We start from the raw sequence: 21469 nt of genomic DNA, 5'->3' as shown, positions 1-21469 counted from the left end.
CAAACCACTTCTGCAGAAAAATTTACCAAGAACAACTATGGTCAAAGACAATAATCACCCATGTCATATGACATGACATATAATGATGATGATGATGAACATACACAAAATGCTGAAGGAACTCAGCAGGTCAGTCAGCATCTATGGAGGGAAGTATACAGTCGACAGTTTGATCGAGACCCTTCTGAAGTCAGGAGCGCCCTTCCTTTCCAGTCCTGATGAAGGGTCTCAGTCTGAAACTTCATTTCCCTCTATAGATGTAATCTTGCCTGCTGAGTACCTCCAGCGTTTTGTGTGTGGCTCAGGATTTCTACTAACTACAGAATCTCTTTTCTCTCTTCCAGAGAAGTACATTTTTCTTTACACAAAGAGTGGTTATGCCTGGAGCGTGCTGCCAGAGGACGATGAGGAATCAGGTTCAACTGTGTTTGGGAGATATTTCAACAACATATGTATACTTAAATAGGCAAGGCATAGAAAAGTAACAGTGCTAATGCAGACAAACGGGATCAGATTTTACACGCAACAAGTTCAGTTCAGTATAGTGAACAAGTTCAGCATAGTGGGCCCAAAGGCCTGTTTTCTGACTCAACTAGAGATACACATTCTAAGTTATGTGACCTTTCCATTCCTCCTACCAAAAAGTACTTAGTCACTTTTACCTAAGCTCAACATCACTTGCTGAATATGGGCATACTCTGTAAGTTTATTAGCACCCACTTAGAGTCAAAGAAGAGAGTAATAGCAACAGAACAAATGTGTGGCCTGCTGTATTTGCAACTGGGTAAATGAATTAACAGCACAAATAGAAATAAATGGGATCGATCTTATATCCAGTGTGAAAGGTAACCTTGGGTTGAGGACAAAACATTTTGCGATTCTTAACTTCTCGAAAAGATAGGCAAAATGAAAAAGGGTTAGTCTGACATTAAAGGATGGTGTAAAGGTGGAACTAAATCTGGGTTTCGAAAATGAGGAAACAGAATTCAGTTTGTGTGAAGCGAAGAAATGGTAAGGGGCAGAAAATACTGCTGGGTGTTGTTTATAATATATATGGTAGTGTAGGGTAGGGTGCAATACAGGGAAAAAGAGTCGCATGCAATAATACAAATACAGTAATTATGGGGATTTTTAACCTATAATTAGATTTGAGAAATCAAATTAATATTAATCATTTGGAAAATGAATTCCTTTAGTGTATGCATTATGGTTTCTAGGTCATTGTACTGATGATCTAACCAGACAACAGGCAATTTTGGATCTAACAGTATGTAATCTGAAAGGATTCATTAGCAATCTGCCTAAGGGGTCTTCATGGAAGAGTGATCATAATAATTTTATAGGCATTGAAAATTAATTATTTCAATCTCGATCCAGTGTTTTATATGCAAACAAATCAAAATATGAAGCCAGAAGAAATGAGTTGGCTAAGATAGATGGGAAACTACATTAAAGATGTACAGTATGTTCAAAAATGAGGAATAGCTAATACGTGAAGAAAACAAATATCTTTCAAGACATAAAAAACAGTAGAAGAAGTAATCCAGTGTGGCTTTCAAGTGACATTAAAGACAGCATTACATCAAAGGAAAAGACCTTTACACAAGTGACCAGTGATTGGAAACATTTCAAAATTCAAGTAAAGGAGATCCAAGAAATTGATGTGGAAAGAAAGTGAGAGTAACCTTTGTGGAAAGTAAAAATGGGCAGTAAAAAGCTTCTTTAGACATTTGGTAATCACCTTTCATGGGAAGAGAACAGAGGGACAGAAAAGGGAGGTGATTCTTGGAATCCTAGCCCTTACCAAACTTCAGAACAGCACAAGAATATAAGGACTGCCAAAAAACCCATGACTGACGTTCATTAGGAAAATACCGGGACCTGGGAATCAGAGAACAAAGGGATGCTGCAAAACAGATCATCTCCTGTATTGACGGTGCACATTATATGGAAGGTGTGAGTACAATAAGAATTTTAATAAAGATAACCCTAGCTAATGGCACAGCTCCAACATAAGTGTGCTACTGAATGACTTCAGTACATCACTAAGCATTTTACAAATTTTTTTCCTGAGGTGGATGCAAAGGTTGTAGTTATTCCCTGGAACAGATAGGTGGTCTTCTCTTCTGATCCTGGTTTGATAGGCCATTTAAGAAGGGCAATGGAGCAACAGATAGACCGGATTAAGGAAGGACGGTTGGGTTTTAAAATTAGCAGGATTATCGAGGAGTACGACATAAGAATAGATATTTTGGTCCTCCACATCTGTGATGGCTATCTTGATTCTATTCCCACATACCTGAATTAATTCTGTATCACTCTTTGCCCTGCTCATTCAAGCAGCCATCCAGTTAACTTCTGATCCTGCTTCCGCAACCTCCTCTGGCCATGCATTCCAGATATCAATTGCTCTTCAGGTGAAACATTTAACCTTCAAGATCTGCGTGTCTTCTTTTTGTAACAGCAAACTTTAATTGCATATTTTCCAATCTGAGTTTAATTCTGCATGCTCAGTTTGAAACTGTATGGTCTGGATTATTGGCCCAGTGTAAATATATTTAGTTTTGACAGCAACTTTGAGTGGTAGCAATCATTAGTAATAGAGGTCAAAATCACTTTAACAAATGTTGGTGGTGTAGCTCTTGAAGGTCACACATTGTTTTCTTGCAATTCCTTAATGGAATTAAGAAACATAGAAAACCTACAGCACAATACAGGACCCTCGGCCCACAATGCTGTGCCGAACTTGTACTTACTTTAGAAATTACCTCGGGTTACCTATAACTCTTTATTCTTCTAAGCTCCATGTGCCTATCCAGGAGTCTCTTAAAAATACCTTATTAAACACTCAGCAGACCAGGAAGCATCAAAGTAGAGAGAAATTTTCTGGGTTAAGGTCTCTTCATTAGTCCTGAGTACCGCTTTTCTTACTATGACTTGGACTGAATGTACAGGGTGCAGTTTCCAGATCTGCAGATGACACAGAACCTGGATGCCTTGTGAACTTTGAGGAAGGCAGATACAAACATTAAGGAGATGGTGGAATTGGCAGATGAGATATAATGCACAGTAAACATGAGGTGCTCCGTTTCATGAACAGTAGCACCGCGCTTTATAGTACTAGCAACTGGGGTTCAATTTCCCATTGCTGTCTGGAAGGAGTTTGCATGTTCTCCCCATGACCATGTCCAGATGCACCAGTTTCCTCCCACAGTCCAAAGGTTTGATTGGACTGTCAATTGTCCCTTGATTAGGTGAGGGTTAAATCAGGGGCTACTGGGCAGCATGTCTTGAAGGGCCAGAAGGGCCTATTCTGTGCGATGTCTCAATATTTATTTATTTTTGTAAATTTCAACAATAGGAATGATAAGAGTGATTATAAAGGAGAAGCGGCTACAATCTAAATGTGAAACCTTGAAATTATGTGTCTAGTTTCTTGAAAATAAGAAAATAATGAAAAGAGTCCAACAAACTACTAACCCTAATGCAGACGTCTTAGGAATGTGGGAGGAAACCAGACTACCTGGAGGAAACCCATGCAATTCAGGGGAGAACATACAAACTCCTTTCAGACACAGGCGGAATCCAAAGTCCAATGTGTGATAGGTAGAAGAATAGAGAATAGGAACAAGGAAGTCAGGATGAATTTTTATGTAACACTGGTTTAGCCACAGCTTTTCACACATCTTCACAGACTGATGACACATATTAGAATGATTCCTAGAACCAGGCACTTTAAGTGTGTGAATAGAAAGGAGAATTGGGTTTAGAGTAGGTGATGTGTAAGCAAGGAAGGTGTGACTACCGACTAAGACCTAAAAAATACATAGTCTGCAGTTTGAGAATATATGTCAAAGGAATACTTACTGCTCAAAGTGAAAAGAGACTGCTTACCGTGTCTATCACTCGTGCTGTGAACAGTGACTCTTGGAACTCCTGGGCCTGAGAACAAAAGGAAAAATGTCAACAAGTAAGATGGATAAAAAAGAAGAAAGAAACTTTTAGTTAATTGGCATAAGTTGCAATGGGATCTAGTTCACACCAACCCCTAGAGTACTACCACCAGTTATTTATTACCACATCTCTGAGGAGTTGGTTTCCAGTGGTAAGGCAAACCTGAATGTCATTCACAACACTGCAGCATTTGACTGAGTGTAGAGTATGGACAACCTGAAGTCAATGGCCATCGAAGGAAAATCGCTCCAATTCTTAGAGAGTTGTGACTCACAAAGGGAAGATGGCCAATCATCCAGTCCCAAGATGCTCAGAGCAATGGTTCTTTCTATTATAGAAACATAGAAAACCTACAGCACAATACAGGCCCTTTGGCCCACAAAGTTGTGCTGAACACGTTCCTACCTTAGAAATTACTAGGCTTACTTATAGCCCTCTATTTTACTAAGCTCCATGTACCTATCTAAAAGCCTCTTAAAAGACCCTATTGTATCCGCCTCCACCACTGTTGCCGGCAGCCCGTTCCACGCACTCACCACTTTCTGAGTAAAAAACTTACCCCTGACATCTCCTCTGTACCTACTCCCCAGCACCTTAAACCTGTGTCCTCTTGTGGCAACCATTTCAGCCCTGGGGAAAAAGCCTCTGACTATCCACACGATCAATGCCTCTCATCATCTTATACACCTCTATCAGGTCACCTCTCATTCTCCTTCACTCCAAGGAGAAAAGGTGAGTTCTGTTTCCCTCACTCCACTCTCAGCAGAATTCTGCTCCCCCCACCTTTAAACTCACCGGCTTTACTGGTGAAGTTTCCATACGGATGCTTAACATGATAAATAAAAAGTGAAACAGAAGTGTGTGACATAACGAAAAACAATCAATATAACCAAAAATCTCATCGGACACCACCAAAATCGCAAGAGTGCAGGATAATTGGTATGCTAGCATACCAGGCGTGTTTACACTTCGCCTACTTCGAAAACTAACTCTCCAATGTGGCACTTCTTATTCTGATTCTAGTTCTTGTTCTTATTCTAATCACCAGGAAGGAAGTACAGGAGCCTGAAGGCACACTCTCAATAATTCACGGCCAGTTTCTTCCCCTCTGTCATTAGATTTCTGAATGGATATTGTACCCATGAACACTATTTCACTATTTATTTTATTTCCCTTTCTATTTTTACACTACATATTTAATATTATGTGTGTGCATATTATATATATGCACACACATTTAGTCTAATTCATGTTTTTTTCTATTTAGTACATATTGCACTGTAGAGCTGCAGCAAAAACAATTGATTTTGTGACATATACCAGTGATATTAAACCTGATTCTGATTCCAATTCTATTTAGCTGGTTGAAAAATACTGTTGTTAAATAGCACCCTATCAGTTTTAGAATGTATACCAGTTGAAATATTCAGTCCCTGCTTATGATTTATCTCTGCTGGTTTCATATGCCTTCCTGTTATTGATGTGCAGATTTAATCTTATTCATTGAACTAATCGACTATAATTCTCCAGTTTCTCAGCCACAAATCAATGGGTTTACACAGCAGCTTATTAATAAATCTTGCTCTCCTTATCAGGAAAGATATAATCAATAACAGACTGGCTCCCTCCATGCAAGTTTGTAAAAGTGCATTTTTATCTCTGTGATTGTGATCCAGTTCTTTTGAAATAAATTACTTCAGCCAATTTGTCTTAATGTATTTACGTGTGGCCTGTGCAAGAGAATGCTGATGGGAGCCAGTGGTTTGAGCAGGAAAATATAAACGAGCAGAAGTATAGACAGCTGTTTTATAGGTGGGGAATCTAGGTCCAGAGGGCACAGCCTCGTAATAGAAGGGCATCTCTTTAGAACAGAAATAAGGAGGAACTTCTGTAGCCAGAGGCTGGTGAATCTCTGGAATTTATTGCCACAGCATCTAGGACCAGAGGGCACAGCCTCAGAATAGAAGGACATCCCTTTTTGTGGAGATGAGGAGGAATTTCGTTAGCCAGAGGGTGGTGAATCTGTGGAATTCATTGCCACAGGCTGCTGTGGAAGCCAAGTCCTTGGGTATATCTAAAGTGGAGGCTGACAGGTTTAAGGGAGCACTGCTGAAGATGGCTGACAGCTTACTGGCGGTTCTTAAAGCAAGAAATAGAACTGCTGTGTGCATACATCTACTGATGCTTCTGGACACATCATCAGTGATGTTCCTGGAATCATCGGGTGTTTCGGGTCTTTCGACTTCATACACCCTTCTCCAGGTGACCCAGCCGGGGCTGATCAGACCCCAGCTTGTGTCCAGATGGCTAGCTACACATGACTCCATGGTTCCCCTCTCTTGAGCCACAGCCATCTTGAGGCCCTCTCTTCCTCGATGCCCAAATTGCTGAAGGCTCTGGCTAAGAATGGGCTGCAAATCCCCTACAACCAACTTCCACTGGGAGGCACCTCGCTCTCCCTCCAGCCTGCGGGCAGTTGCTGACCAGTCCTGCGTACTTCGATAGCTTCCTTTCAAAGGCCTCTTCCAAGCGATCTTCCCACGGGACTGTCAGCTCCAGCATCACCACCTGCTTCGTAGACTCAGACACAAGGACAATGTCTGGTCGCAGGCTGGTGGCTGCGATATGGTTGGGGAACTAAATATTTTATTAGTAACACTTTTTCTGTGGAAAATTCTGGAAAATGGTCACCACAAATAAAGAAGAGGCGAGCAAAGGTGAGTTTGGCTCGAGGAGTGAAGTGTGTGGGTGTGAGTTGGAGTCAGAGTAAGGTCGAGGCATGTTCAAGATGGAGGAGGAGTCAGAGATGAGTTGGAGAAAGCAGAGTGGAAAAAAAGTTGGAGTGGAGCAGTTTCCATAAGATGTAGGAGCAGAATTAAGCCATTAGGCCCATCCAGTCTGCTCTGCCATTTCATCATGGTGGATCCAATTTTCCTCTCAGCCCCAATCTCCTGCCTTCTCCCCATATCCCTTCATAGCCTGACCAATCAAGAATCTATTAATCTTTGCCTTAAATATACATCAAGACTTGGCCTCCACAGCTGCCTGTGGTAAAGAATTCCACAAATTCACCACTCTATAGCTGAAGAAATTCCTCCTCATCTCTGTTCTAAAAAGACGCCCCTCTGTTCTGGTCTTAGACTCTCACATCATAGAAAACAACCTCTCCATAATCACTCGGTGAAGGCCTTTTGCCATTTGTTAAGTTTCAATGAGGTCACCTCTCATTCTTTTGAATCCTGGTGTCAACAAACACTCTTCATATGACAAGCCATTCAATCCTGGAATCATTTTCATGAACCTCCTTTGAATCTTCTCCAGTTTCAGCACATCCTTTCCAAGATAAGGGGCCCAAAACTGTTCACAAGGTGAGGCCTCACCAGTGCCTTATTAGATTAGATTATAAAGCTTCAGCATCACATCCCTGCTCTTGTATTCAAGACCCCTTGAAACAAATGCTAACATTACATTTGCCTTCCTCACTACCGATTCTACCTGCAAGTTAACCTTCCAAGTCCCTTTGCATCTCAGATTTTTGGATTTTCTCCCCATTTAGAAAACAGTCAGCACATTTATTTCTACTACTAAAGTACGTGACCATGCGTTTTCCAACACTGCATTGTCCTGGTGCGGAGAGTGAACCAACGTTTGGACAATTTAAATGCCGGATTGAATTCCATCTATCTCATGTTGTCAGGACTGGAGGTGAGGACTGGGCTTGTTTGGCTCGCTGCTCCATCTGCTCTGCTGTGTGATGAACTGAGGCTGCGGCTGTGGGCCTGCTCCGGGATTCGTGTCTATGGTCTCACTTCCATTCAGAATGCTGTTGCCTGCTTTTAGTGTTTGCACAATTTGTTTTTTTTTCCTCTCTCTGTGTTGTTGGTCTTTTTTTTTAATAGGTTCTTTTGGGTCTCCTGCTTTGTTGCTGCCTGTAAGGAGACGAATGTCAATGTTGGATAATTTACACATACTTTGGTAAAAAAAAAGGACTTTGAACTTCGAACTTTGATTAGGAAGGGCTTCAAAGGTTTCGGGGAGAAGGCAGGAGAATGGGTTTAAGAGAGGCAATAAATCAGCTGTGATGGAATGGTGGAGAAGACTCAATGGGTCAAATAAATTATTTCTGCTCCTTTTTTAATGGTCTTTATGAAACTACCAATCCAAAACCCTTTTAGGTGTAAGCGAAGAATGGGAAATTCAATTTCCGGAAAAGCAGTTACAACCCATTTGGGACTTTCTGACAAGTGGCCAAGGGTATTTCCTTGGATGTGATTACTGGCTATCAGTTCCTTGCAATACAAGCACAATTATTCAGCAGATGGAAAAGCAGAGCCTGGAAGATTATCTGTCTGGGAGATCATGGGATCTTGTGTGTGAGGGGAATCAATGGGTGAGTGAAATAGTCAGAAAGACACGGACTAATAGCAGTTCTTCAGTTCAACAAGTCCATGCTGACCTAAGGTGACTATCTAAGTTAATCTCATTTCAGAAACTCAAAGTTCAAAGTAAGTTTATTATCAAAGTACATATATGTCACTATATTCTACCCTGAGGTGCATTTTCTTGCAGGCATTCAGAGTAGAACAGAGAAATACTGTAGAATCTACAAATCTTTGAAAAACTACAAAGACAACCAATGTGCAAAAGAAGACAAACTGTACAAAAGTAAAAATAAAAACAAGTCATGACAATAACCAAATATATATATATATGTAAAACATTAAGAATATGAGTTGTGGAGGCCTTGAAAGTGAGTCCATAGGTTGTGGAATCAGTTCAGAGTTGAGGCGAGTGAAGTTATCCATGCTGGATCAGGAGTATAATAGTTAAAGAGCAATAACTGTTCCTGAACCTGGGGGTGAGAAACCTGAGGCTCCCAGTGGCAGAAGTGAGAAGAGAGGATGAGGATCTTTGATGACGGATGCTGACAGTCCTTGATGATGGGTGCTACTTTCAGGTAGCAGCACTCCTGACAGATATGCTCAATTAACCTGCAGTTGTCCTATATCCCTTTAAAGCTTTCCTATTCATGTGTCTGTTCAAGTATTTTTTTTTAATCATGATCAGAACAGTGAAACGGGTAGATAGGATTGTGGGGATGGCAGGGTTGCCCATCACTTCACCCTAATGCCCCTCTTCCTTCCCGTTCTCTAATAACCCAGTCTCCTCTCCTATCAAATTTATTCTTCTCCAGCCCTTTACCTTTTCCACCTATCACTTCCCAGCTTTTTACTTCATTGCCTCTTCCGACCCACCTGGCTTAACCTATCACCTTTTAGCTTGTACTAGCTTTTTCTGGGAGTCAGTGAACACCTCTTGTTTGATTCAACAAAGTACTGAGTTTCAATTCCAGAATGTAAAAATCATAGTCATATGACTTTCAAGACGTAAATTTTTAACTCAAGATTTTAAATTGCCAAGGGTGGAATTAACCCCTGGCTTCATTGGATTGGCTGCAGATTTGTTATTTTACTTGCTTAACTTTCTTAGACTTGTTTATATTTTTATATAATCACCTATAAACATGCAATTTCTCAGTGAGTTTTCCAATGGTTACAGTTGCCTCTATTTTTCTGGAAACCTCTTGGGTTTCAGTAACAGGTGTTTGGTTATCTTATTGGTTAAGTGTAATCAATGGTATGAGAAGACATGATTACTTTTAGTCTCTTCTCTTTCCTTTGGCTCTCGCCATGCATTCCATTCTTTACTCTTGTAGCACTTAATAAAACAATTGTAGGCAACAACTTTTGGACCATAAGTCTGATTTATTATCCCTCTCAAGCACATTCTCCTGTCTTCTCCCTGTACCCTTTGATGTCCTTACTGATCAAGAAACTATCAACTTCCACTTTAAATGAGTTGGACTCTATAGCTACCCCTGGCAATGAACTCCACAGATTCACCATCTGACTGAAGTAATCCCTCCTCATCTCTGTTCTAAAAGGTCATCCATATATTCTGAGGCTGTGCCCTCTGGTCCTAGACTCCTCCACTATGGGAAACATCCTGTCCACCTCCACTCTATCTAGGCCTTTCAATATTCAATTGGTTCCCATGAGATCGCTCCTCATTCTTCTAAACTACAGGCCCAGAGCTCCTTAAACATTAACCTTTTCATTCCTGGGATAATTCTCATGAACATTCTCTGAAACCTCTCCAATGTCAGCACATCCCTTCTGAGATATGGAGCCCAAAGCTGTTCACAATACTCCAAATAAATTCTGACCAAGGCCTGATAAAGCCTCAGTTTCTGAAGAATCTTTGGATCCAAAAGGAACAGCTTGTTCATTGAACAGCAGCCCTGCTGAAGGTCTCGGCCGGAAATGTTGACTGCACTCTTCCATCGATGCCGCCTGGTCTGCTGAGTTCCTCCAGCAGTTTGTGTGTGTGGCTTGGATTTCCAGCATCTGCAGATTTTCTCTAGCTTGGTCATTTTATGTGTTCATTAACCCTAGTACCTTCACATTAGGACTCCAATTCCTCCTCCTGTGCATCTTCTTCTGGAATTTAAAACTCCAGGTGAATCTTGGCCTTTCTTCCACCACTAGGTTCTGTAAACCAGAGTCCAGAAATCACCCAATCGCTATTCTTTTGATTTAGTTTGTCTTTCTTCTGACTTTTTTCAGCTAGGTGATACCTTGCAAATGTGGGTATTAAGCGTGGAGTGTGGGTCCAACAAAATGAAATGGAGTGGGAAAGGAAGAAAGAGATGCGGTTGTAGCATAGGATTGCAAAGAAGGGATTCGATTGCCGTATTTGGAGATGTTTGCAAGTAAATAAAATTGGACAACTCAATTTGGCGACAAACAAAAAGGCTTAGAAATGATTTTATCCTTTATTTTTTATTGCACCACTTTTTACAAATAACCTGGCCTAGGATGGAGGGAGATATTTAAAACACAGAGTAACACACACAAAACAGAGGAGGAACTCAGCAGGTCAGGCAGCATCCGTGGAGAGGAATAAAGAGTCAACATTTTGGGCCAAGACCCTTCATCAGGATTTCCTGCATCTCTGCTTCCTGCATTACTCCGGATTTCCAGCATCTGCAGAATCTTTTGTGTTTATGATGCTTAAAACATTTTTTGGACATTAATGACTGCATTTATTGCCTATCAATAACTGTCTTTGAGAATATGGTGATGAACTACTTCCTTGAACGACCAACCCTTCTCTTGTGAACTTTCCTGCTGCTGCACTGCCTCCCCTCCTCCCCTTTATGGTTTGAAATCTCACTGGTCAGTTAGTCAGTGGTGTTGAAGCAACCTCAGCCCTTGAGCTTGTTTATCAGGTCAGCTGCCCATCCCTTTAAGCCCTTGAGAAGGATCAGCTTATTTATCACAAGTACGGTCTAAGTCTTGCTTCAACTACTATTAACTACTTTATTAATCATACTTTTTTTCTCAAAAACTATTACTGCAATCAATAGCCCGGAATTTCCCTTTCGGAGCTGAGCTTCTGAGCCGCCTGTATGACCTGGCGTTTTTGCGGTATGAACCGAAGTCTCGAAGGTGCAGGACATTTGCGGTGTGGCGTGTATGGGCCGAATCAAGGTGGCAGGATCTGGGCTTGAGTACGGGGCTCGAGTACAGGGACTCACTCAGTGTTCAGCCATTGCCGGATGGGACTTGGAGGTGAATTGAGGTGGTAGAACTGAGGCGAGACTGATTGAAGCACTGGACCAGATTGGAAAAGCCAGATATGGGATGAATCAAGGTAGCAGGACTCAGGCCTGAGAAGGTATTGAACAGCAGGGCCCACATTCAAGAGCGAGGATTTAAGTTTGGCCGATTTAAGTGCCAGGACAGATTGAAAAGGTCAGGGTGTCGAGGCCAGAGGTGAGGGACAGGTTGGTGTTCAGTTCACTGCTCATGAGGTTTACTCATCTCTGTGCTGAACTGAGGCTGTGGCCTACAGCTAACTGGCTCCTGGAGTGGCTATGGCTGGCTTTGTGTGGTAGACTCACTTTTGTGAACCTTAGTTCTGAAGCTTACTTGCTTACTTTTATTGTTTGAACAATTTGTTTTTGTCTGACTGTCTTTTTTTAATGGGATCAATTGAGTTTTTTTTTGTGGTTGCCTGTAAGGAGAGGTTTCTCAAGGTTGTATACAATATACATACTTTGATAAAAAATGTACTTTGAACTTTGAATATGTACACCGAAACACTGAAACACACAGTGAAATATGTTGTTTTTATGTCAACAACTGACATGGTCTGAGAATTGTGCTGGGGACAGCCCGTATGTGTCACCACACTTCTGGCACCATATTGCATGGCCTGAAATCACTAACCCTAATCATACACCTTTGGAATATGGGTGGAAACTGGAGCACCTGGAGGAAACCCACATAGTAACGAGGAGAACATAGGTACGCCTTACAGACAGCAGACGGAATTGGATTTCTCACGCTAAACACCATGCTACCATGCCTCCACTTCCTCAATAAGCTGTGGTGCACCTGTGGGTCAGGAGGTAAGAGTTATACAGTGTGGAAACAGGCCCTTCACTCCAACTAGTTCATATTGGCCCGTAACATAAGAAACAGGCGTAGGAGCAGGCTGTTTGCCCACTTTGAGCCTGCTCTGCCTCAGTAACATTATGGCTAATTGAACTTTGGTCTCAACACCATTCTCCCACCCTGGTACCACTCCCTTCACTCACTAGTTGAAATTTTTAGCAGTCACTGCCTTGAACATATACACCAGCTATGTTCTCACATCGCTCTGGGTAAGAAATCGGAGGAGTCAGAATGCTCTTGGAGGAGATGTTCCTCCTCATCTCTATTTTGATGCCTAGCCCCAAACTTAAAAGGACACCATCACAAGGGAAACATCCTCTCAACATCCAGTCTGTCAATTTCCCTCATTACCGTTCATGTTGCATTCTCACCAAAGGGTAGGTGGAACAGTATACTCTTCCGTGATCTCCTTTGTATGTTTCATATAACTAATAAAATCATACCATTTAAATATACTGCATATAGTATAATTTATGTATATTATAAAATTATATATAATTTATACATTTATTATCAAAGATCACCAAAACGTATTGTCGAAGCATATAAAATTATGAAAGCTAAAGGCAGAAAGGTTGTTTGTACTCTTCCCCAGGTAGATAATCCGATCAATCATTCTAATTAGCCCCTCTATTCCCTTCTATCTATTATCCCCGCCAATGAACCAGGGGTTCCCAATCTGGGGTCCAAAGACCCCTAAGTTAATGGTAAGGGTCCATGCATAATAAACGTTTGAGAACCCTTGCTTTAAACCATTTTTATAATACTGTTTACATTGTATATTCATGCATTTCATGTGTTTATGCATATTTTATTCCACATTAATTCTTTAACCACTGTTATATTTTATAAAATTCTTTATTCTTAATATTGTTGAATGTTGCTTTTTTGTTGCATATTGTGCCCTGACCAACACATTGCAGCAAATTCCTCATACATGCAAACATACTCAGTGGATAAAGCTGGTTCTTGGTCCTTGATTCTTGATCTGTAAGTGAGACTAGAACTAGGGGAAACAACCACAGGATTCAGGGGAACAGTTCTAGGACAGAGATGAGGAGAAACTGCTTTTCCCAGAGACCAGAGAATCTATGCATTTCTCCGCCCAGGGAAGCAGTAAAGGCAACCTCATAAGATATACCTTAGACACAGTAAGATAGATTTTTGCATTACTGGGAAATTAAGAGTTATGGGCAAAAGGCAGGGAGGTGGAGCTGAGTTCATGGCCAATCAGCTATGATCTTACTGTATGGTGAAGCAGGGCTGATAGGCCTGTGGGCCTACTTCTGGTCCAATTTCTTCTGTTCTTAGGAATACAGGTATTGTCTATATCACCTCTCGTATACAACAACATCTTCATCATGGGAATCAAGCTAAGGAACCTTCCCTGCACTGCCTCTGTCTCTCATCACATATCGGGGCCAAAAATACACACAGGAATCAGACCCAGCATTAATAGAACAACAGCAATGTATTCTGTAATTAGGACAGTGTGGGATTTGGTGGAGAACCATACTCTTGTTCCCAGGCATATCAAAGTTCAAAGTTAAAAGTAAATTTATTATCAAAGCAGGTATATATCATCACATGCTATCCCAAGATTCTTTTTTGCAGGCATTCACATTAGAACAAAAAATACAATAGAGTCAGTGAAAAGCTACACATAAGCAAGGACTGACAAACAACCAACGTGCGGAAGAGGACAAACTGTGCAAGTAGAAAAACAACAACAACAAATAAATAAATAATACTGAGAACATGAGTTGCAGAGTCCTTGAAAGTGAGTTCAGAGTCAGAATCAGGTTTATTATCACCGGCACGTGACGTGAAATTTGTTAACTGAGGTTAACAAATAGGTTGTGGAATTGGTTCAGAGTTGAGGTGAGTGAAGTTATCCATGCTGGTTCAGGAGTCTAATGGCTGTATGGCAGTAAGTGTTCCTGAATCTGGTGCTGTGGGACCTAAGGCTCCTTTCTCTGCTGCTCTTGTCCTTTTCTTTTGTGCTGCTGGATTTGTTGAGGTGTGTATGCAGGCGGGACACATTGTAGCCACAATTCACTGCTGGTTTCTCCAGAGTGAATGTTGAAGGTCGCCATGGATGACTGATCATGTGGACAACATTGTTGAAATCATTTACATTTTTTTACTCCTTGTTCTGGGTGAGTAGGACAAGGGTACCTAGCAGAAGACTGTTCAAGCCAGAATGGTTTTATTTTAGAAACATAGAAAACCTACAGCACAATACGGCCCATAAAGCTGTGCTGAACATGTCCTTACCTTAGAAATTACCTAGGGTTACCCATAGCCCTCTATTTTTCTGGGCTCCATGTACCTGTCCAGGAGACTCTTAAAAGACCCCATCATATCCGCCTCCACCACCGTCGCCGGCAGCCCATTCCACACACTCACCACTCTGCGTAAAAAAACTTATCCCTGACATCTCCTCTGCACCTACTTCCAAGCACCTTAAAACTGTGCCCTCTCGTGTTAGCCATTTCAGCCCTGGGGAAAAGCCTCTGACTATCCACATGATCAATGCCTCCCGTCATCTTATACACCTCTATCAGGTCACCTCTCATCCTCTGTCGCTCCAAGGTACAAAGGCTGAGTTCACTCAACCTATTCTCATAAGGCATGCTCCCCAATCCAGGCAACATCCTTGTAAATCTCCTCTGCACCCTTTCTATGGCTTCCACATCCTTCCTGTAGTGAGGTGACCAGAACTAAGCACAGTACTCCAAATGGGGTCTGACCAGGGTCCCATATAGCTGCAACCTTACCTCTTGGCTCTTAAACTTAATCCCACAATTGGTGAAGGACAATGCACCATATGCTTTCTTAACCATAGAGTCAAACTGCGTACCTGCTTTGAGTGTCCTATAGACTCCAGCCCCAAGATCCCTCTGATGCTCCACACTGCCAAGAGTCTTACCATTAATACTATATTTTGTCATCATATTTGACCTACTAAAATGAACCACCTCACACTTATCTGGGTTGAACTCCATCTGCCACTTCTCAGCCCAGTTTTGCATCCTATCAATGTCCTGCTGTAATCTCTGACAGCCCTCCACACTATCCACAACACCTCCAACCTTTGTGTCTTCAGCAAATTTACTAACCCATCCCTCCACTTCCTCATCCAGGTCATTTATAAAAATCACGAAGTGTAAGGGTCCTAGAACAGATCCCTGAGGCACTCCACTGGTCACCGGCCTCCATGCAGAATATGACCCGTCTACAACCACTCTTAGCCTTCTCTGGGCAAGCCAGTTCTATATTTTAGAAAATATTATTTTGCAAAGGTTAAAAACACAAATAAAGAAAGAAACTCCACCTTTCGGTGCTTCAACTGATCATTCTCAATTCTGTTTAAAGTCAGCACAAAGCCTCATTACAGTCTAGAGATAAACCTATAAACTTACCACAATGAACATTGACAGTTGAGTGAAGTTAATAAAAGAATAAAGATGTCCAATGGACAAGTTGGGACCAATTAGTTCTGCCAACCATGTCTGAGTAGTTATTAATGTATGTGCATTAAATTTTTATCTGCATATTTTAAACAGTTATTGACCTGTTTATTAGACTTTAAATAGTTTAATAGTTGCTTTAAAAAGGACACCAGTGTATATCAGCGACCTGCCAGACAAACATTAGGTTCCTAAATCCCATTATGGTTGGGATTACTGGGTAATTACTGGAAAAGGAATACAAAAGATGTACAGGGGTAAAACCAGAAATGAGTGTGTATAACTATAAGGAAATAAATGATATTTACTCTCAACAATGGAAGAGGAAATTAAAAAATGATGTGCCATCATTCTGTATTAATACAAACATCAGTGCAAAAGGAAGCCCTATAGCAAGCCAATGGCAAATCTAATTTGAAATTCAGAAAGGAGAGACAATAGAGATCACACATGCTGGAATCTGGCACATCAAACACTCTGCTAGAGAACTCAGTAGCTTAAGCAGTATCTGTGTCAGGGGGAGGGAGGAATTGTTGAGATCCTGATGCAGGGTTTTGATCTGAAACATGGACAATTAATTGCTTTTCTTCCACAGATGCCTGGACAACACAAACACCTGTGTCAGGATGCTGTTCATCGACTATAGCTCAGCATTTAATACCATCATTCCCACAATCCTGATTAAGAAATTGCAGAACCTGGGCCTCTGTACCCCCCTCTGCAATTGGACCCTCGACTTCCTAACCGGAAGACCACAATCTGTGCGGATTTGTGTTAACATATCCCCCTCGGTGACTATCAACACTGGCGCATCTCAGGGGTGTGTGCTTAGCCCACTGCTCTACTCTACATATACACATGACTGTGTGGCTAGTCATAACTCAAATACCATCTATAAATTTGCTGACATTGTTGGTAGAATCTCAGGTGGTGATGAGAGGGTGTACAGGAGTGAGATATACCAACTAGTGGAGTGGTGCTGCAGCAACAACCTGGCACTTAATGTCAGTAAGACGAAAGAGCTGATTGTGGACTTCAGGAAGGGTAAGATGAAGGAAATGATACCAATCCTCATAGAGGGATCAGAAGTGGAGAGAGTGAGCAGCTTCAAGTTCCTAGATGTCAAAATCTCTGAGGATCTAACTTGGTCCCAACATATCGATGTAGGTATAAAGAAGGCAAGACAGCGGCTATACTTTATTAGGAGTTTGAAGAGACTTGGCAAGTCAACAAATGTTCTCAAAAACTTCTATAGTTGTACCGTGGAGAGCATTCTGACAAGCCGCATCATTGTCTGGTATGGAGGGGCTACTGCACAGGACCGAACGAAGCTGCAGAAGGTTATAAATCTAGTCAGCTCTATCTTGGGTACTAGCCTACAAAGTACCCAGGACATCTTTAGGGAGCAGTGTCCCAGAAAGGCAGTGTCCATTATTAAGGACATCCAGCACCCAGGGCATACTCTTTTCTCACCGTTACCATCAGGTAGGAGGTATAGAAGCCTGAAGGCACACACTCAGCATTTCAGGAACAGCTTCTTCCCCTCTGCCATCTGATTCCTAAATGGACTTTGAATCTCTGGCCGCTATCTCACTTTTTTTAGAAATATACAATATTTCTGTTTTTGGAATGTTTTAAAAATCTTTTCAATATATGTAATTGATTTACTTCTTTATAGATTATTATTATTTTATTTATTTTTTTCTCTGCTAGATTATGTATTGCATTGAACTGCTGCTGCTAAGTTAACAAATTTCACATCACATGATAATAAACCTGATTCTGATTGACTCACTGAGTTCCTTTTGCTGACCTTTCAGTAAAGGGACACAGGCACCTTTTAGACACGTAGATGCCTTTAAGCATCTATAAGTACAAGAGGAGCGATGAAAAGAATGAGAAGTAGATAAGGTTAGATGAAATAATGGGGAAAGCTATCATTGACATAGATCAGGCAGACCATATGATTTCTATGCAATGAGTTCTATGTAATTACCTCTGCAATTAAAAGGTAGTTGTGACACTGCAGAAAAATGAGGGCATTTGCCACACTATGAAATTGGCTATAACTTCAAGAACGTGCATAGGCACAGTTAAACAGGAAGTCCAGAGGGCGATTCCCTCTGTATAGGATATACCAGTTTCTAGCCTTTTCCAGTTTAGTCAGGCTATCACCACAACTTTCAGCTTTCTTGAACAATGTTGATATAAAGCATCCTGAATGTGGAACAGAATTGACCTTGAATGGCTTAATAAACTGCTGCTGAAAAACTTCTCGGCCTGAATAAAAAAATGTTTCTTTGTATCCTTCTGATAAATGTTGTAAAATACAATCAATTTAGAATTAATGTAATGCTGCTTTTTAATGCTGTTTCAGCCACAATGTTTATTTTGTGCTAGTTTAGAGAACAGTATACTTCGCATTCCGTGAACATTCTTCAGTGTGACTGGGTACTCAGTTTGATGATCTCAGAGCTGCAGTACGGCAGGGACACTCTGGAACTGAAGCCAGACTGTGATCCATCTCTGTGCAGGGTAAGACCACGGTCTAGGGATCACTACTGTCGTGAGGACAATTTTCTTTGAAGTTAGGGTGTATGATTGCTTTGCTTACTCAGTGCAAAATACGTAAGTTCAGAGCAAACACAAAGTTACATTAATCCTGTGCCAGCCTTGGTACTGAGATTGAAAAACTGTCTGGCACAGGCATACATTAGTTGGTCAGTCCTTACTTTAGGAGAGCTCCTTTGCTGCGATGTAAACGTTAATTAAAATACATCAATAATAACCTCTGTGCAATGGGGATCTGAAACTAAACAGACAGGCTGGGTGAATTAAATGTTAAGTAATAGGATCATAATATATTGCAGCTCAAGGAGGCTATTTGGTCCATCGTGGCTATAGTTGCTTACTCGTACAAATGTACTGACGGACTTGCCCACTGGATGAGGCACCAACATTTTTCTCGTTAATAAAAGGTAACATCTTGAAGCTTAATGATTAGTTTTGAGGGGATGATAGTATTGATTTCTGAGCTGTGCTCAGGGAAGAGCACCCTGCTGTATGCACCTTTGCTGTCCGGATGTTCCAGGGTTGAGTGAAGAGCAAATGAAGCGGCATTTGCTGTTGACTTATTGTAACGGGAGGAAATTGGAGCAGATCCAAGTCACATCACAGGCAGGAATTAATATGTTTCATCACCGACCTCTCAAAGCACTTCATCACTGTGGCCGTAAGCCCTACTGGATGATTGCATTCAGGCCCTGCCACAGCTGGCGAGCATCCTTCAGTGATTCAAGTTTGGACAGTAATTGCCTCTTAGCATTTGGGGCTGCTTTCCGAAGAACGTACATGGACCCCTCGTATTTTACTTAGTCACCAGACCCGAATGCTACTGATCAGGCCCTCAGCAGATCGCAGACCTCATGTTTTATTCAGAGCTTCTTGTCCCCTCTAAACCTCTTCTGAACCCTTTCCAAAGCCTATAATGGGTGATTATAGGGATCATGTTGAGTCCTGACGAAAGGTCTCAATCCGAAACATTGACTGCTTCTTTCAACGGATGTTGCCCGACCTATTGAGTTCATTCAGCTTTTTAGTACGTCATGGGTGATCAGAGTTGCATACAATACTCCAACTGAGTAATAATCCTGAATTTGCATTGTGGTGAACTACGTGTGCCTGTCTGGACACGCCCCTGCTGACTGCTCCTGTGGCTCTTCCCACAGGCCCCTGTATAAAGGCGATCTGAGGCCTGACACTCGGCCTCAGTCTCCAGGACATAGTATGATGGTCACTCACTCCTGGTTCCTTCTTCCAGTCAATAAAAGCCGACATCTTGCCTTACATCTCAGTGTGAGTTATTGATGTTGCATCAATTTTATTGACTGGAAGTTTTAAAACATGGAAACCGCTTTATGTCCGGAATGGTTGGATTTGGACCCTCAAGACCCTGACGCAGCTCTCGCTTTTGAACACTGGCTTGCATGCTTCCAATCGTACTTGGAGGAGGTTTGTGCAACTGAACCCGCCGTTATGCACAGAATTCTACTCTCGAGGGTCACCCCAAAAGTTTACTCCATTATCCGGGACCTGCCGACCTACGATGGGGCACTGGACGCCCTCAAAAGACAGTACCTGCGGCCGGTGAACACCGTCTACGCAAGACATCGTTTAGCTACCCGGCAACAGCGGCCTGGCGAATCGTGCGCCGAGTTTCTCCGAGGACTACAGACACTCGTCCGACCTTGTGACTGCAAGACGCTCACGGCAGAACAGCATGCAGAGCTGCTGGTGCGAGACGCCTTTGTGACAGGACTGAGGTCAGTGTACATGCGGCAACGGCTGCTGGAAAATGCCGACCTTACCTTACACTCGGCGATTGAGACGGCCAACGCTCTGGAAGCTGTTCTGCATAATGCTGACGCTGTCCAGTCGCGCGATTCCCCGCCGGTTCCGTGGACACCTCAGACCCCACCGCCACCGGCTCCCGGGAGCGAATTCGCCAACGCTGATGCCAGTCGCGATTCCACGAGCTCCCCGAACTTGACCACGGCTGCGGCCCATCAGAAGCCCGTGCTTTGTTATTTTTGTGGCCACAAAAGGCACTCTCGACAACGCTGTCCAGCGCGAGAAGCGACCTGCTCCAGCTGCAGAAAGCGGGGCCACTTCACCAAGGTCTGTAAGTCTCAAACTCGAGCGGAGTGCAGCGCTGCAGGTGAAACGTGGGGGCCGCCATCTTGCATGCCCGGATGTGGGCGGCCATCTTTGTCGACGTCAGCATGCCCCGCCCCCGACCCTCTGATGCTTACCGGGTACCCCGGATGTGGGCGGCCATCTTTGTCGACGTCAGCATGCCCCGCCCCCGACCCTCCGATGCTTACCGTGTACCCCGACGGCGATTCAACTCTGGCCACTGTAACTCTCGACCAAAGCGCCCTACACCAGCTTGCAAGGTCCATGATGGACATCCGGGTGGAGGGGCACAGGACTAGATGCCTGTTTGACACGGGCAGCACTGAGAGTTTTATTCACCCGGACACAGTGCAACGCTGCGGACTCGCAATGCGGCCGGTAAGTCGGAGGATCCATTTGGCTTCTGGGTCGCATTCCACAGACATCTGGGCGGGTTGTGTAGCGACATTGGTGGTGCAAGGCACAGAATATCGGAACTTTGCGCTACTGGTCATGTCTAAACTGTGCGCACCTGTGCTATTGGGGCTGGACTTCCAGAGCCATCTCAAAAGTGTGACCATGGTATATGACGGGCCCCTCCCACCACTCACTGTCCGGAATCCTCAGTTTTGTGGGACTTCATCACTACTGACCACACACACACAGGCCCACACATCCCACCCAGCACCATGCTGACAGCTGCGCTACCGACACCACTTGCAGCCTCTCCACCCTCAAGGTCCCTCCCCCACCGCTGTTCGCCAACCAGACCCCCGACTGTAAGCCTGTGGCAACTAAAAGCAGGAGGTACAGCGTGGGGGACAGGGCTTTCATTCAGTCGGAGGT

The 21469-nt window shown here is 42.8% G+C and overlaps 1 protein-coding gene across 4 annotated transcripts in view; it reads right to left on the bottom strand.

Annotated features, from left to right (window-relative positions):
• dpp6a (dipeptidyl-peptidase 6a) overlaps positions 1-21469 on the bottom strand; it is a 642400-nt gene that overhangs the window by 39731 nt on the left and 581200 nt on the right. For all 4 annotated transcript variants that reach the window (XM_059971851.1, XM_059971852.1, XM_059971853.1 and 1 more), the window contains exon 17: positions 3895-3942. In XM_059971851.1, the coding sequence (XP_059827834.1) occupies positions 3895-3942 (48 nt within the window). The remainder of the gene's footprint in view (positions 1-3894; positions 3943-21469) is intronic.

Source organism: Hypanus sabinus, chromosome 6 (assembly GCF_030144855.1).
Source record: "Hypanus sabinus isolate sHypSab1 chromosome 6, sHypSab1.hap1, whole genome shotgun sequence".
Lineage (NCBI taxonomy): Eukaryota > Metazoa > Chordata > Chondrichthyes > Myliobatiformes > Dasyatidae > Hypanus > Hypanus sabinus.
This window is presented reverse-complemented; position numbering and strand designations above follow the sequence as displayed.